This window comes from Plutella xylostella, chromosome 31 (assembly GCF_932276165.1).
Source record: "Plutella xylostella chromosome 31, ilPluXylo3.1, whole genome shotgun sequence".
NCBI lineage: Eukaryota > Metazoa > Arthropoda > Insecta > Lepidoptera > Plutellidae > Plutella > Plutella xylostella.
In genome coordinates this window covers 1,195,949-1,213,990 of record NC_064011.1, presented here as the reverse complement: position 1 = coordinate 1,213,990, position 18,042 = coordinate 1,195,949, and the positions used below count along the sequence as shown (strand labels likewise).

Genomic DNA, 18,042 nt, shown 5'->3' with positions numbered 1-18,042 from the left:
TCCAGTTTTAAACTAGCTTACCACACCATGGACAGTCTTCAACTAATGTTTACAGCTGGCAACCGTCTTATGAATCTGTCAAATATCATTATAAACTTGAAATGTTGTTAATTCTTTTTGTGGTAATACGGATAAGTTTAATTTCAAGATGTTCAAGCATAGTAGCTATACAGGTGAGTCTTTCATAGGTGCATATCCGTATGTTACAGAGCTCTTCATTCTGAACAACTTTTGTTATAATGACCTTGGGATGTAACGGAAAAAAGATGCTTACCCATCCTAAAATTGGTAGTTTATGTGACACTGTGCATGGGGAGGAAATATATATTTTTTTGGGAATATCCCAAGGTCATAACAAAAGTTGTTCAGAATGAAAAGCTCTGTGACATACTTCCGGATGTGCACCTATGAAAGACTCACCCTGTATGTATTCGCGATTTCCAGTGCTATCTAGAAAGCCTAATAGCTTCTAGAAGCCCTATGAACCGAATCACATCTACTTAAGCTGTAAATTGGTACCGGGCGACATGAGGTTGTAGTTGTATCCGACGATAGCATGTCGCAATATCACTGTGATTCTATGGTATTCGTTGGATGGATAGGACATTATACTGAAATCAGTGGCAAAGTTACTTTATTATTTTAAATGTAGGTAGATCACTAAAAAAAAAACGTTCGTTTAAGTTAACTTACCCATACCGTGCAAGTAACAGATAATACAGTATAGCCGCGGCGCTGTTTTCAACGTATATATTATTTACTCTTTGGCTGCACTCAAACAAATGTCAGATTAGTTCCCGATTTCGCCGTAAGACTTCATGCGTGGCGCGTACTCTACCATTTGAATCATAGAAGTTCTACTAAATAAAATCAACGTAGAAAACAGCGACATGTTGCCTACTGCAGTCTCATGTCTCCGGCGGCCAATTGCCACCTTTATTACATCATTCATTTGTAAAAGCCGTGCCTCAAATGTAGTATTCCGATGAATTTACATAATAAACGAAAACCTGTAAATGCCAATTTTTGAGTTTCATTCTCCAGCCCCGATCGTTATTAAGTTAGGGACCTGAGTCGCGAGCACAAGTTTCGAACCTCCGTTAACGTTGCGTATCGTCAACTGTCACTTTCAAAATGTAAGGCAAAGTTAGTTCCAAAAGTGACATTTGTTTTTTCTATATGTTAGGTGGTATTTCACCAAACGCTAAACGTATTTAGTAGCCTGTCATATGTCTGTCAGTTTGTACAAAATGTACTTATTTAAAATTTGATTTAAATACGTTTAGCATTTGGTAAAAGTGACCCTTCGTGTAGATTCGAAAATAGTATCAAATCCTGTGCTCGCTGCACTGTTTCCCAATGACTAGATAATGGCTACCTGTGGGATAAAAGACATACTGACACTGTCTAAATCATAATTACAGAAAGTGATAGCATGTCTTTAATCCCACAGACATTAACTATACAGACATAAGCCCTAAGAGTAAATTAGTTAAGTATAGGAAAAGCTAGTCAGTAGCTACCTAGTTAAATAAAACAAGAAACCACATTGAAAATCATTCATATATATTTATGTAGGTACTTACTACTTAATTGAATCACATTGAATAAAGGCTACAACATATACTTACATTTAATGACATTAATTTTTGTTTAACAGCCCATAGAAATCTCTTTCAGAGATAAGCTCGCCAATTTTAGGAAATATCAAGTATACTTATTGATGTATTTTGAAAAAAAACATAGGATTTCTTCTTTGAACTTTTAACATAAAATATAAGGGATTTTAATAAAGTACAATTAATATTTTGATAGGTAGGTAATAGACCTATACGGAAAATCAAAGAGATACCGGTAAGTACCGGAAAATTATGTTTTTCAACAAACAAAAACTTATAAGTACCTATGGTAGTTTTATGGTTTAGGTACAAAATGTATGGTTAACAAAAATCTAACAGATTCACATTTACTTATTTTTGTTCGGTAGGTACTAGGTAAGTACCTATTGTAACAAATTTTAATTTAGCATTGTCAAATCCCAAAATTTTCCCTTTCAAGTGTTGGCAATGCTAAAATACCTTGAAATCTCACTAAATAATCTTAGTTATAGCCTTAAACAAAAAATGTAGGCACCTAGTCAATAAGTAAATAGGAGATATACCTAGGTAAGTATTATATAAATATATTTTTGGGTCCAATTTTTAAAAGCGCCTTTATAAATATAGTGCTAGACGCAATACTTTTTACTAAACAGATATTTAAAAAACAGTAATTATGCGCTAATCACATTATTCTTTATGCAGTACTGTTTTTGAAACACCCTGTATACATAATTATATGAGGAATTTATTTTTATATTCACTTAAATTTACAAAACAAATAAATTCCTCATTAAACATTTTTATCAAGTAACACAACATCTATCTATTCTAAAACATACAGTATAATCTAAATAATAAGGTTTAAGTTTGGTTCTCGTGTATTATATCTGCTGGTTCTGTTTTGATAGCTAATGCTATTTGTTCGTTGGGGAGCGCAGGGGCTGTTTTTGATCTCTCTAGGTTGTACATCTGGAAAGAAATAACGACATTATTAGAAAGATACTTATAATATCATGTACACATGCTGGACACCGAATAAAGACTTTTTATCTTATATTTATCTATTCATAGGGCCTGTTTCACAATGTCTGTATAATGGCTACCTGTAGGTACGCCGCGGGATAAAGATACTGTCACTGTGACAGCAGGTCTTTTATCCCACAGGTAGCAATTATCCAGACATTGTGAAACATGCCCTTAGTCTAATTCAGGACATGAGCCTAATCTCCAAGCTTGGCAGGCGAATTGGAGATGCAACAAAATACAAACACCGAAGACGAAAGAATAAAATGTCTGCATCGGCCGGGCATCGAACCCGGGACCACTAACACCATCCGGCCATCCCACTTACATACCTATTTATATTTATGAACACTAAATTATTACATTTATATTACACTTATATTACAATTATATTACACTATTTTATTTTTATTGTACTTATTTTAGATTTAAGGTTAAATGTATAACAAATTAGTATTTACTGTAATGTTGTGCAATTTTAGTTAAATAAATAAATAAACTTTAGTTTAGACGGTCGAATGGCGTAGTGGTTAGTTGCCCTGACTGCTATGCCGAAGGTCCCGGGTTCGATTCCCGGCTGGGGCAGATATTTGTTTAAAGACAGATATTTGTACTCGGGTTGGGTGTTGATATTTATATTTAATATATATATCTATCTAAGTATGTATTTGTGTAGATATATCAGCTGTCCGAAACCCATAGCAAAGGCTCTGCCTAGCTTGGGGTCGGATGGCCGTGTGTGAGATGTCCCCACATATTATTATTATAAAAAAACTTTATTGTACACAGTAAAATCATACAAGGGCAGCCTTATCACCAAAAAGCAACTTCTCCCAGCCAACCTCTACCCAAAAGCCACACAATACCTTCATAAACAGCGGAGTCCTAAGCTGCGCCACACTAGTGGCTCGGCTCAGCTCCTCGTCCAGCTCCGAGGGTCGCGGTTCGACGCTCGACAGGGACTTCATCTTGGCCGCGCGCCGCTTGGGCGTGTCCTCGTCTGAGTCGCAGGGTGGGGGGCGGATCTGGGGGAAATAATTATAATGGATGCTTACTTACTTAGTCAAGTAATTTGGATAATATAGGAATAAAAATGGATGCTTAGTTGGATGATGTAGGTATAGTGTGTTGCAAAAGTGGTAGGTAAGCATACAAAGCCGAAAGAGGGGTGACTCAATGGGTCATTGAACAACAATTTTTGTTTTGGTTATGATGTGGCTGTAAGGGTGTGTTTCCCAGGCATAAATAAAGAAAACAACACATTCATTGACTGTGAAAGCTAAGGAACTAAGCTCATTCAGCCAGCCAGATGTGTGTAAAAGGTCAAACAAACATATTTGTAGCTTAAATAACACTGCCTTAAGAGACTGCCTCTTAAAATTTTATTTATAAAGTAATAAATCCTCACCTTCCTCGGCCGGCCTGGGCCCCTCCTCTTGGCGGGGGGACTGGGCGCAGGAGATTGACTCTGAGGGAAAATATACAACTCATTTAGTACCTATATCCTCAAAATAATAATCTAAAACTAATAGTTCACCATAGAGATTTCATGTTTGAAACTATGGCTCATGCATTTGCATGCTCTTATTTTAGTCAAATGTCTTCCAAGTTCGAAGAATCTATTAGAGCCTGAGTTAAGAATACTTAATAATAAGCCTTGTACTCACTTAGTAAGTACTTTGTTTAATCGTCTTTACTCACCAAACGCTTGCGAATCGGGCGACTGCCGTCAGCTGACCGTGTGGTCATAGACAATGTAGATTCGTTCTTGTTATTATTCATAGATATTTCTATAATTTCTTCTTTTCTCATCATGGCAGCGTTGAAGCCGTTTCGGAAACTGTTCTGTTCGGCCATTCGGAGGCTGTCTAGGTTCTTGTGGCCTTGCAAGGCGTAGCGGATGATTTTCAACACTTCTATGCGGCATAGTAACCTAATAAAGACCAATAGTTGATAATTTAGATAGTTAAGCATAAGTAGGTAATTTAGTTAGCTAGCTATTATAGTCACAGGTAAAGGAAAAGATAGAAAATAGCGGTCGTTACATAATGAGAGGAGTTTATTGAAAGGCGAAGGTTAGAGTAAGATACAATACTATACTAATGAGTTCGCCTGCCATTTTCATATTTCTATAAAACCTAGTTCTATTTTGAAAACTTTTAAATTTTTAATAAATTGGAATTACTTACATAAAAAATAAATGTTTTAAATTTAATAGCAGGTATGTAGGTACCTACTTAGATGACGAGATGTTAGTACTTATAGTTATGTATGTAGTAAATTTATAAATGTGCAACAAACCTTGTATCGTCGTCCATTTTCTTAAACGACGGCAGCAGCGAATTCATAAACAGCTTATCATCATCAAAGTGGTCATCGGGTAAAATAGTATTTGCATCAATTTTAATTTCTAAAGATGCATTCTTATTTTCCGCTGGCATAATACTTTCATCTATTGCCATGGGATTAGCTTTTTCTACAACTTCTGGCGGGATTTTCGCCGCTTCTATATTCTCTATGGTTGGTTTAGGTGTGTCTATGGTTGGTTGAGGTGTGTCTATGGTTTGTTGTTGTTTATCCTTTTTGGCGCGAGATTTGGGCTCGGGTTTTTCGGTGGTTTCTATTTTAATTTTTGGCGTTAAATCCTCTGGAATGCTGTGCTGTGGCGAATTTGAAATTTCAGATAATGTGCCATCGAGTCTGTCTTGTGAGAGGCGGGGTTTCCTGAAAATTGAGAAATTTTAAGTTAGGCTGAAGGACTAAAAAACGTAATAATTGGATCCTACAATATAATGACATAACTCTTATTTTATTTAAAAATTAATGGCTAATTGGATCCTACAATATATTGACAAAACTCTCATTTTTCAAATTTCAAAAATTAATTCCTAAATAGATCAAACCCATAGGAGGTGCATCCCAAGATATAAATAAGAACTTAACTCAAAAATCTTACATTTTCCAAACCACCACGAACGAAAGTTACAGCACGAGTCAAATCTCACAACAAATTCAAACTACGAAGTTCAACTACTAAGATTGCTTTGTATCTCAAAGCGTATATAATTTGTCCTGAACAGTCCCGATCATAGACTAATAAATACACTTAGTCTATGGTCCCGATACAGCCTCGTGCGTCCATACACGTGTGGGTATCCCGATGCACTGAACCAAAGTACTCTGTGCACTGAACGCCGGCGTGGCTCGTGTAAGGGAAAACAATGGACGTACGCGGAATTAAGCTCGGAAAATTCGCAGTGAAATAATAAGTTTTGAAGCGGTGCGGTTTGTGCTACTAGATAGTATTTAATAATGTTGTCGTGTGATTCGTGTGACCGAAGTGTTTTCATTAACTAATTATTACGAATGGCAAATATTAGTAACATCATGTAACATTTACAGTTAGTAAAAGAGATACGGATTCCATCCCAGCGCAAACACTTTAATATTTTTTGTCATTTTGACCATTTTTTTGTGTACTTACAAATAAATAATTTCTATACTATTCTATTCTACTTACTTAACTTAGTGCCTAACTTACTTCTATTTAACCTGTGCTAGAGGGATTGTTTGTAATTTAATTCATCTATCTTCCACCCATGAATATAGGATTAAACTGTCTCGTGCTGAAAATTATCCTATGTGCGGAAAACGCAACAAATATTATTACGAGATGTTTCTAATCGACATAGGTATTTTCAGATTTTTTGTAAAAAAAACCCTGACCTATATATTTTTTAAGATACATTAAAAGTCTTTAATTAGACTTAAGACAACCCTAGTTTAAGATTTATTTAAATAGTGTATGTCTCGATGAGACTGACATGGTCACAGTTTATTGTAAGTGACCTAAGTCTCTTTAATAAATAAAGATTAAAAAAAAAAACTTTAATTTTTTTTATACGAAAATCGCACCTTTAAAGAACCCTCACCTATTTTAAGTAGATTCATAAAATTCCATATTTAAAATAAAACGCACGGAGATACGCACCTCCGTATTATTAGGTCCGATCCACAAAAACTATCATTTTTTTCAAACCTATTTTTGAGCGACGTCAGCAGGAAGGCCATCTGCGCGTGGTGCTGATTTTCATTTTAACGGTACGCGCCTACTCATTATTAGGTCCGACCCCAAAAAAAACCATTTTCAACGGTACGCATCTCCTCATAATTCGGTCCTAACCACAAAAATTCGCATTTTCATAAATATAAAATACATACTTATATATTATATTTTTTTTTTAATTTTACCTATTTTTGAGCGCCGTCAGAAGGAAGGCCATCTGCGCGTGGTGCTGGTAGCGGCGGCTGCCGGCGGCGCAGTGCTCGGGCAGCTCGCACTTGCCCTGTCTGTACGCTTTGGTGTACGAATCGCGGATCGAACGCCATCGCTTCTGCACCTCGCGTCCTGGAGGGGAATGGGGGTATTTTTAATTATTTAAATCATAATTTGTAACCTGTGGGGTTACCACGGAATATTTGCAATTAACAATCCTTATACAGCGCTTCATCAAATAAGACGTCTGACACAAAACAAAAACTACCCTTATTCGAATGTAATATGAAGAACAGAATCCCGAGCACAGGATTCGAAACCTCCGTTTACGTTGCGTATCGTCAAATGTCACTGTCAAAATGTAAGGCAAATTTGTTAGTTCCAAAAGTGGCATTTGTTTTTTTCCATGTTAGGTGGAATTTCGCCAAACGCTAAACGTATTTATTAGCCTGTCATACGTCTGTCACTTAGTACAAAATGTATTTAAAATTTGATTTAAAACCGTTTAGCGTTTTTGGTAAAAGTGACCCTTCGTGTAGATTCGAAAATAGTATCGAATCATGTGCTCGCTGCACAGATGTCTTGTTCGGTGAAACGGTCTATAAGCAGTGTCATTCGCCTGTAAATGTGACAAAACACATGGAACATACCTAATATAGATTGACTGATAAGCGATGCTGTTTTTGATTAATGGCTAATGTGTCGGTGGTGGTACGGTAGCTGTATAAGTAATGTTGCAAAATTGGTTTTAGGAGCAGTAAAAAAACCTACTATAAGTACTAAAAATTCACGTGACACACAATATTTTTTTTCTACGAAGCAGCAAAAAAAAGTTTTTTTTTTCAGTAAGTATCTGTTGACCAGAATGAGCCATGTCAAAAACACAGGCTACGTAATACAATACCTATACATTATAATCTAGGTACATCTACATATTTTTGTGTGAGTAACAACAATATAATTTTCATTCCACAAACCAGGCATTTCTAGGATATTTTTCAGTTTACACTTCACTGATAAAAATCCGTTACAAACAATATATTCGCAGACAGATGTGGGAGTCGCGGAAGGTGAAAGGTCACGTATGTAGGTGTGTAATCTCACCTAACCTCTATTCCTGCGATATATAATATAATTGTAATGAAAAAAAGTACAAAATTATGAAAATTATGTGGAAAAATACTTAAGAACCTAACACAGGTAGGTAAAACGCAAAACAAACAAAACTCTTCAACGTCTAAATGACGCGCTACTTCAACTTCCTTTGCTAGTTCGCTAATACTTTTATAATTTATAAAATTGGAAATTCTGGTAAATAAGAGCGCACACAATTAATTGTCTATTTTATCGTGTAGGTTCTTAGTATAATATCAGAATCTGTCGCAATTAGTCGTAAAATATTATGTACATATAAGTTACATCAAGTATTATGTACTTATCTACTATATTTATGTATATGTATAGTGCCTATCCATGTATATACTTCCAAGATAATAATAAGCCAAATATATCAATCATATTTCCTTCCCTTACTACGAATGTTAAAACTTGCCTGGGCAATAATAATCGTCGACAGTCCGTAGTCCAGACAGTAGTCAATAGTCGACAGGGAAATACCTCTCTACACTTTGGAAAACCCAAGCCTCCGAAGATTTCTTTGAGACTTCGAAATCGTGATGATTTAAATGACCCAGAAGGCCTAGCACGCGGCGCAAAGACACGTACATACGTCAAGACTTCAAGACGTAACAAAAGTTCTCCGTCGCACTTCGCTTTCGAAGCCTCGCGATGTGAGTGAGCACGATGGAAAACGTGCTAGCCCTTCTGTTATGTACTATCAGGGTATCCGCAGGTGTTCTAACCTAAACGTGCTTAAACCCTAGAATCGCTTGAAGCCTGCCTGCGTACCAAAATCATGGTAATTTCAAATTTCTCATTGTTTTTTTCTCACTTTCATCAAAATCTTCGTAAAAAAATGGCGCAATAATACCCGCTTTTCCAGTCTCAAAACTTTTTAAATGTTTTATGCAGAATTAGTTGCGATCTATCGACAGGTCGCTGATTCATGTCACTTGTGTGGCGGACCTTGGCTTGGGCCGGGGAAGTCTGAATATGATTATTTATTATTTAAATAAGATAAGTGTCCGATTGTTTTGTAACAGTCGCTTTGATAAAGATTGATTGACTATAAGTAGATTATTTAATAAAGTAATATTTTTTTTATTTGTACCTATGGTAAAAAATACAAATAAAAAATATTTTTTTGAAGTTGAAATACTGATATATTAAATGGTCTCCATTTACAAATTATTATTTTTTATAAAATAAATTTACACTATTTTCACTTAATTCGCAGTAGAAGAAACGGCAAGAAACTCTTTTATAAATCTTTAAAGTTCAATAAAAAATACTGTCAAATAAAATAACACATAAATAAATTCTAAGTGAAAGAAACAATAACTAATCTAAAATATTACGTACGTCTTTCCAACGCGGATACTTCAACAATTAAACTTGACCTTGGATTTATTTTAAAATTAGCTCCAACTTGTTTTGCTATAACTATACCTATTATTTTTATAGTTTTCTTAATGATGATATCGTTATTATAAATTACTTTAGAAAATATGCATACAGAATCATGAATATTAAAACAAGTGTCTTTGCAATAGTAATACATAGTTGTCAACACTAACAAAATTCGTACTGTAATTTTTTTTACTATACGCCATCTATTATAAATTTGTTTTATATATTATGTCGATGTAGCTAAAACTAAATTATTACAAAATCAGTGTGTGTGTTATTTTAAACTTCTTTACGCGCACTGTGTACCTAGTTACTTCGCAAACAGCATTGGCATAAAATAAAGAAAACAAAAAATCAAATTGACGCTAGGTTGCGTCACGAGGCAGCCATTCTGTGGAACTTGTTTATCAAAGTTGATTATTACTAAGTGTACATAAATTGTTTTCGACTGAACGCAAAGACCTTTGCAGCAATTTATCAACCAACGCCCTATCTATCTAGCGAACGCACAATTTCTATTCAAGCGATTGCATGATATTAATCGACATAATTTCTGTTACTTCCATACTAGAATTAAAAAATGTGTAGACTTAATTTTAAACGTTTATATATTACTAGCTGTTCCCGCGCGCTTCGCTTCGCCTTAAAGTTTTCCCGTGGGAATTCCGGGATAAAAAGTACCCTATGTTCTTTCCCAGGGTCTAGACCGTATGTATACCAAATTTCATTCAAATCCGTTCAGTAGTTTTGGTGTGAAAGAGTAACAGACAGACAGACAGACAGACACAGTTACTTTCGCATTTATAATATTAGTTAGGATATAGGTATTATAGAAAATTCTTAATATTATTAACCTACACCCAGTGCAGGCTTAGCACTATTTAAAACAAAAAAAACGCTATCCAATTGCATATTTTTCCTATAAAAAAAAAAACAGCGAGTAAATTAAAAAATATATATAAAAAATTACTGCACCATCCGCAGGAAAAACTGTACGGCATGCAATAAGTAGCTACTTACCTAACTATTTCATTTAAAACTCTACGGGCATTTTGTGATACGTACAGCTTGAGCGAGTCACTCACAAGGTGAAACCCTTGACTCAAAACTATAACACAATTAGACACGCGTTACATCGACGCTGCAATTGCACCTCGGCACAAAATATCCAAGCTAAAGCCGCAATGTACGCTGAACTTTGAGGAGTGTCGTGTATTACTACGGTTGGCACCGCTGCATGCTACGGGACGGGCCGGCCCCTCGCTACCTATATTGAGTCAGCACACCAAGCCTGCTTCAACGCGGTAAATTATTTAAATTTCAATTTGTCTTATGCATTGACCGCTCGTTACCGCAATTGATATTTGAAAGCAATATCGAGACAGCATTGGACGTGTCTCTAGGCGAAATAAAAATAGATTAGCCGTTGATAAGTAGTCGAGTTTTTTTTTCGTAACGACAATCATATTTAGTTACGATATGGATGGGCGTTTGGTGACTAACGTCAAAGGTTTTTAAGTGATGAAATATTATGGTTTTGTGGTTATATCGTTCGGTTTGGGAATCGAGTATGAATATTAGCTTGACCTGATGAATAATAATAATTTTGGCAATCTATGCGTATTTTATCCGCAGTATGACAATTTAGTTTCAATATCCGGAGAATGTCAGGCAAACAGTATTTTTTGTCGTGTGAAAAACAAGCATACTTAAATCTGACACTAAATTATATACCTATTTTGCATTGTTCTTCAGTTTCTCACAACAATAAATATAAAATATTTAAGTACAAATACTTAATTAAATATACCTAATTATATATTTGATAGTAAATATCTAAACTGAATATACGTTGGTACACGTCATAAGTACCTCGTTAGTTATAATAAATAAAAAATAAAGCATAAGTAAACGTTTGAAGTAAAAGTAAGTAATACGGTCGAGAAAATTTTATTCTATTTTTAAAATCAACTCGTGTAGCAATTTCCTTTTCCTGGAAACCCTTCAGTTGTTGTAACTTCACTTTTCCTAACCATATTTTACGAGAAAGTATTTATTTTAAATATACATAACATTATATATGAATTTTTAATATGCTAAGTATTTTTTAAGAAAATTATATATCCTCCTAGCCGTATTCGGCCATGGCGACTGCGTTCAAACTCCGTGTTTTATAGTTGCTGAGGGTTCCGCTGGTGTGCCCTCAAGTGACTTATATAGCCAATCTTGGCTTGGAACGTTCGTGCACACTGGGCACACGTTAAGACACCGTTTACATAATTATAGTTTATGGCCGCTGGTGGTCGGGCCTTTAACTCGTCCCGTTTCGTATCGAGATCGAGTATCCTCTTGTCTTCAAAGTCGTTTGTCTTGACTTGGATTATTTGTCTCCACACTGGACGATTTTGTGCCTGACTTTCCCATTGAGAGGTTTCGATATTGCACCTCTTCATGTGCCTCTTTTGGACATCTTTGTATCTTAGGAACTGCCCGCCTTGTTTCCGCTTGCCGTCCTGAAGCTCAGAGTAAAAGATGCGTTTGGCAATTCTCTCTTCACTCATCCGGGAGACATGTCCGCTCCATCTTAACTGTCGTCGCATAAGGTAAGCCTCTATTCCGCTGACCTTGGCTCGTCTCAGCACCTCCGTGTTGCGAACATAGTCCGACCACTTGATGTTCATAATCTGTCGTAGGCATCTAAGATGGAATTGGTCCAGCATACGGATGTGTTTTCGGTATGGGCACCACGTCTCTGACGAGTATAAAAGGTTTGGGAGAACGATCGCCATGTAGACGGACACTTTTGTTTTGAGCTTGATGTCGTGTGAGCGGAAGACCTTGCTGCGGAGTTTGCCGAAGGCTGCAGAAGCGGCTCCTATCCTCCCATTCAATTCGAAGTCAAGGTCGCACTTCGATGTAATTGTGCTCCCCAAGTATTTGAACTTGTCCACTTGCCTAAGGACACTATCTCCGAGTTTAATAGAGAACGTTTGGCCGTCGATTGTATTGGCCATTACTTCGGTTTTATTTACACTGATTTTAAGACCAAACTTCTTACAGGACTCGTCGAGATTTGTCATCAAGCTTTGTATTCCTCCTGGGGTATCCGCCACAAAACACAAGTCGTCGGCGTACATAATGTCTGTTATGGTGGCGTATGACACTTTTGTGTGAGCCTTTAATCTTGATATGTTGAAAAGCGAGCCATCTGTGCGGAAGCGGATTCTTACACCTTCTGAACTATTATGCAACGCGTCACGCACGACAACCGCAAAATACAACGCAAACAGAGTGGGCGCGAGAACACAGCCCTGCTTTACGCCACAGCTTACAGGGAAGATCTCCGTTTGTTCGCCATTGACGGAGACACAGCATTCCATGTCGTCATGTAGTAAGCGCGTGAGGCGGACAAATTTTGGTGTGCATCCCACTTTTTCCAGGACCATCCAGAGGGCTTCGCGGGGTACGCTGTCAAATGCTTTCTCTAGGTCAACAAAACAGAGATATAGATTCTGACCCTGTTCTCTGCTTTTTTCCTGTATTTGACGAACGGAGAATATGGCCTCACAGGTACCCCGATCTGGCCGAAATCCAAATTGGGTTTCCGGCAGGATATTCTCTGACAGGCTACTGAGACGGTTTAATAGCGCTCGGGCAAACACTTTCCCAGGAGCAGATAAAAGTGATATGCCGCGGTATGAATTGCAATCCGAACGGTCGCCTTTGTTTTTATACAGCGAGCAGATGCGAGAGACTTTAAAGTCTGCTGGTACTCGTTCTTCGTCCCACATACGTAGGAACAGCATCCACATTTTTGTGTGCAGCTCATCACCTCCATATTTAAGTAGTTCTCCCGGTATACCATCGATTCCGGACGCTTTCTTGTTCTTCTGCTGCTTAAGAGCAGCGACAACTTCTGCTAAAGTGAGCGGTTCGTCTAAGTCGTGAGCTGTTGGCAGTGCAGGTATTGAGCTGATATGTTGCATGTTCGCAGATCGGTCCACATTGAGCAATAGGTTGAAGTGCTCGGCCCAGCGCTTCAGAACATCTTCTTTGCTTTTTAGTAACTGGCTGCCATCAAGTGACTTTAGAGGTACGCTACAACGATATGTATTGCCAATCAGTTTTCGTAGTTCCTCGTAGAAAGCGCCAAGTTGGTTTGTGTTGGCAAGCCACTGCATGTGCTTGCTTTTTTCTTGCCACCACGTATCCTTGGTTTCACGAGTCAGTCTTCGCAACTCCGTACCACTTCGTTTTATCTCATCTGCCATGGTACACCTTTGACTTTTATGAAGTTGGAGTTGTTGACGCAAGAGAGCCCGGTGATTTTTGATTGCCTCTGTTAGAGTCTCCTCATTTTCATCAAACCAGTCCTCATTTCTTCGGGGTTTTAGGCCCAAGACTTCAGTGCCTGCTTTTAGAACGCTGGAGGAGAGAATATTCCAGTTGGCTTGTAGGTCACCGTCTTCAACATCAAGCGCACTCAAAGCGCTGTTCACAGCGTGAACGTACTTCTGAGATGTTTCCCTGCTGTCTAGGTGTTGTAGGTTCAGGCTTACGTTTTTAACTTTATCAGCTCTACGAGGCGGATGTAGGCGCAGTCGCAGCTTTGTAATTACGAGCCGATGGTCCGTCCAACAGTTAGCGCCACGCATGACACGCGTGATATGCACTTGAGATACATCCCGCTGGCGGACCAATGCATAGTCAATAAGATGCCAATGTTTAGATCGCGGGTGCATCCAGGTGGTTTTGTATTGAGTTGGAAGTCTGAACATTGTGTTAGTTATGGCGAGTTCAAATTGGGAGCACAAGCTGAGTAGAAGTTGGCCATTGCTATTCATGTTGCCGATTCCATGTCTACCAAGAACTTTTGGCCATGCTTCATGGTCTTTCCCTACTCGCGCATTGAAGTCGCCCAGAAGTAAAACTTGCTCTGTAGGACGTATCTGTGTGAGTACTTGAGTTACTTCTTCGTAAAATTTGTTTTTTACATCATCACCATTGTCCAAAGTTGGCGCGTATATGCTTATCACATTTAGGTAATTGTCATTGCTAAGGTGTAGCCGCAACGTAGTAACACGGTCCGAGATGTGTACAGGACATTCTTCAAGATTCTTTGCAATGCGATTTTTGATTGCAAATCCCACACCAGATCGCCTGGGCTCTGAGGCGGCAGTGCCTTTCCAATAGAACGTATAACCGCCGCCATTCTCTACCAGTTCCCCTTCCTCTGCGAGATGAGTTTCGCTGATGGCAGCTATGTCGATATCATAACGACTTAGCTCCCGGGCAACTACAGCGGTTTTTCGCTCAGGGCATTGACTGGTAGCACGATCCAAGAGAGTTCGGACATTCCAAGCGCCAAAGATCATCGTCTGAGTTTTTATGTTTTTTATGTTTTTGTTGCGTTTTCGACCACGAAATAAAAGATGCAGTGGCAGCCGTGGTTACTACCACCCTAAGGGTTTGGAGCAAGCATTTTTTTGGGACACCTTTTCTAGTCCCCTCCTCGGCTGAGCGAGGGAAGCAGTGCCACCCTAAACAGGGCTGCTTCGTCACTCAAAGTGCTGCCGAATCCACACTGTTGCTCCAGTGCAGTGAAGAAGCGACCACTCTCTTTGAATCGCCTATGTGCAGACACAAGCCAAAGCCCAGTCAGCATCACGACCAAACCTCTCTGCCAGTGTCCATCGCCATAGGTCTTTTGGTCTTCTCGGAGTCAATTTATCGGAAGCAGTCAAGTACGCAGGATATATTATAGTGCACAAGCGGGCGCGCAACCACAGGTGCACTCCCTCGTCCTTCCTCTTCTATGCCTGATGGAACGGAAACCGCTACGACCAGAGAAGAGGTGGATGCAGTGTCTGCCGATAGCTGCTGTAGACCTCTGCTATCGCCTTTGGCCTTCCACCATGCCTTTGCTAGTCCGCTGACTCCGCCAAATGCCCTTGCTTATCAGCTCTGGTTTGCCTTCGTCACCGGAAAAGTCTTCATGCACTGCGTAGGAGGTATCTACGTTCAGGCCTCCCCGCCGAAGCGTGGAGGCTCCCCTCAACCAGGTTTAGCCCACGAGCCGACGTGGTTTACCGTGGTGTGGCCGCTGCGTGCACGACAGCTTCTTGGAGCCACTGGTGAGAGATTTGTGGAACGCCTGTGGACCAGTGTGGCATACACCCTCCGGATGGAGGGCCGGCTGTAGAGACCTGAAAGGTACTACCACTAGACGCACCACTACACCACAAGAAAATTATCATAAGTTTAGACCTTTAGACAAACACGTAACGCCAAACCTATTATTTTATAGGTAAGTAATCTATATATTTTACTTGATTCGTTCGTGTTAGCAAATATATATTTTCGGAAATATTTATTTACATTATATATATTTAAATTAAATACATAATTGAATATTACGGAACCCTAATTGATGTCGTGTCTACGTGACGCCCGCACGTTGGTTTCACGCGGCTCTACCGGTTAATCGCACGGGAGTTAGAATGCCTTTTGAATTCATAGCTTTATATTAGTCTGACCTTCTCAGCACAAATTACCTACCAATAAATATATTTTTATATTAAAAATCTAAGGAATAATCTTCCGCTGCAGCAAAAAATTTATCTAAAAAAGTTTTTTTTTGTGACGAATGACAATTACGTCATTATGGCGATTACGCAAAAATATTATTTTTTTCATCCAATAAATACATTAGCGTACGTGTCACCGTCCCCATCCCTTTTCTGATAAACCAAACGACAGAACACGTCAAGAAAAACAAATAGAACTTAAAATATTGTTATCAGAAACGCTGCGCAAACGTTATTTCGAAAGCGAGCGGCAAACCGCCTTAACAAAGAAACACGCAAGCGATCGCAATTGCAATGCAGCCGCATGACCGGGCGTATCCGCCGCCCGCGCGTCGTTCAACGCGCGACCTTTTCAATTTACCCGGGTTATAACAACCGTGGACGTACCGGCCGCAAACTTATGGTCCAGCCCGAGGAGAGACCAGCCGGGGACCACCGTCTCACAGACATCCTCCCAGCACCTCGCCTTCTCAGCCCTGTCTCCGTAGTGAGGATGGTTCATGTCGAACAGACAAGGCCTTTTCTGCACTTCCGAAATTATTAAATTACTCTTAATGCCGTCGCCGTCTTTATTACGCACCATTTTGGCGGAAAAACAATTTTTGTAAAAGTTTTGCGTGACGTTTTTTTCGACGTTTTTCTTTGGGATATCGACGCGCGCTCGTCGGCTCGACTGCCCGAGTGAGACTGGCGCTGGGTAGCATCAATTTCAATATGGCGACGCGCGAGCCGCAAGGAAACAAACAACTACGGGCCGAGACGGCGGATTCGTGCGATACTGCCGCTGAATAACTAATAAAAAACTATTAATGCACCTAATTAGCGCTGTTATAAAATAATAATATTTTTTAAAACAAAAAAATATGTTTTAAAATTAAAAGACTGTTCAAAGTTCACTGAAATAAATAATTTAAAGCAAGGTGTTAATTTTAATGTCACGGGTGTCTCACGTTGCAAAGTCAGCCGCATTGTACCTATGTAGATAACTAATATAAAACAGACAACCTATATCGTATCGTCACATCGGTCGCCGCCATTATGCATTTTCACGTTGGATCCACGATCGATCAAGAACTGGGAAAGTTATTTTTAAATACTAGACCATAAAATGAAGTGTTATAAGATTAACGTGATTCTGTGTGTCTGTCTGTGGAAACGTAGCCCCGAAACAGATGGCTGATTCATATGCGTATTTTTTCGGCAGCCAGTACTTACCTAACTTTACGTTTTATCTTGAAATCTTGAGCTATGATTGATAAAAATTGGTTTAGCCTTTCACAAGTTATGAGAGTAGATTTCATGCATAGAATGTGACAAGGAATCTGACGTCGACTTCTGTTAGGTTATACGTTAATGACCTTGACATTGTTATATCATTCGTTTAGATTTCTGTTAATGACGCAGCTATTAGCTAAGATGGGTATATGTGCCCACTGCCCACATAATTAGCATTCAATAATAGTTAGGAACGCGTATGTTTTGATGATTAAATTGAAAACAAAATAATTTAGAAGAAAGTAACTAATGTGTTCTACTTAAGTACTTTTATGAACTATTAATTAAATAATAAAAAATCTACACTTTGAATGAAAAATGAAAATGTTCCTAATGTACATTGTAAGTTGTTTTTGTTTTAGAATTAATACGTAAGTAGGTATAGTGTATGTTTACCAATAACAATTTAATATTGGTTAGCTATTACTCATACCAAGATTTTTATATAACTTTGCAATGACACGACGTCTTTGTTAGCGTGAAATCCGATATTAACCTATAGGGCAGCCTTAATAAAACACCACGCTGGTACAATAGCACTTGTGAGAGCTTCAAACGACAACTTTTTTTATTAAGTAGGTACCAAGCTATTTATTTATTACTTACATATTTGTTGAAACATAAATAGGGACTTTTACTATTTGCGTCTGAGTAAAATCTTGGTTATATTTTAATATTAAATTTCAGTACTAAGTATACAAACAAACCTACTTAGAAGACGAAAAATATATTTTTTTTTTATTAAGTATTG

General features: G+C 38.3%; 1 protein-coding gene across 1 annotated transcript; it reads right to left on the bottom strand.

Annotated features, from left to right (window-relative positions):
* Positions 1-2,166: 2,166 nt before the first annotated feature.
* On the bottom strand, positions 2,167-16,717 carry LOC105382995. The gene is made up of 7 exons (XM_038114552.2): positions 16,404-16,717; positions 6,876-7,032; positions 4,926-5,348; positions 4,326-4,557; positions 4,033-4,092; positions 3,491-3,649; positions 2,167-2,570 (listed from the first exon to the last, which is right to left on the bottom strand). The coding sequence occupies exons 1-7, from the start codon at positions 16,597-16,599 to the stop codon at positions 2,463-2,465; spliced, it is 1,335 nt and encodes a 444-aa protein (XP_037970480.2). The 5' UTR covers positions 16,600-16,717; the 3' UTR covers positions 2,167-2,462.
* Between the last annotated feature and the right edge of the window lie 1,325 nt (positions 16,718-18,042).

Coding starts and splice junctions, on each gene's coding strand:
- LOC105382995 (XM_038114552.2), bottom strand. CDS start 16,599: ATGGTGCGTAATAAAGACGGCGACGGCATTAAGAGTAATTTAATAATT. Junction 5,349..6,875: donor CTGACGGCGCTCAAAAATAG/GTAAAATTAAAA, acceptor CTCAATTTTCAG/GAAACCCCGCCTCTCACAAG. Junction 2,571..3,490: donor GGACTCCGCTGTTTATGAAG/GTATTGTGTGGC, acceptor ATTTCTTTCCAG/ATGTACAACCTAGAGAGATC.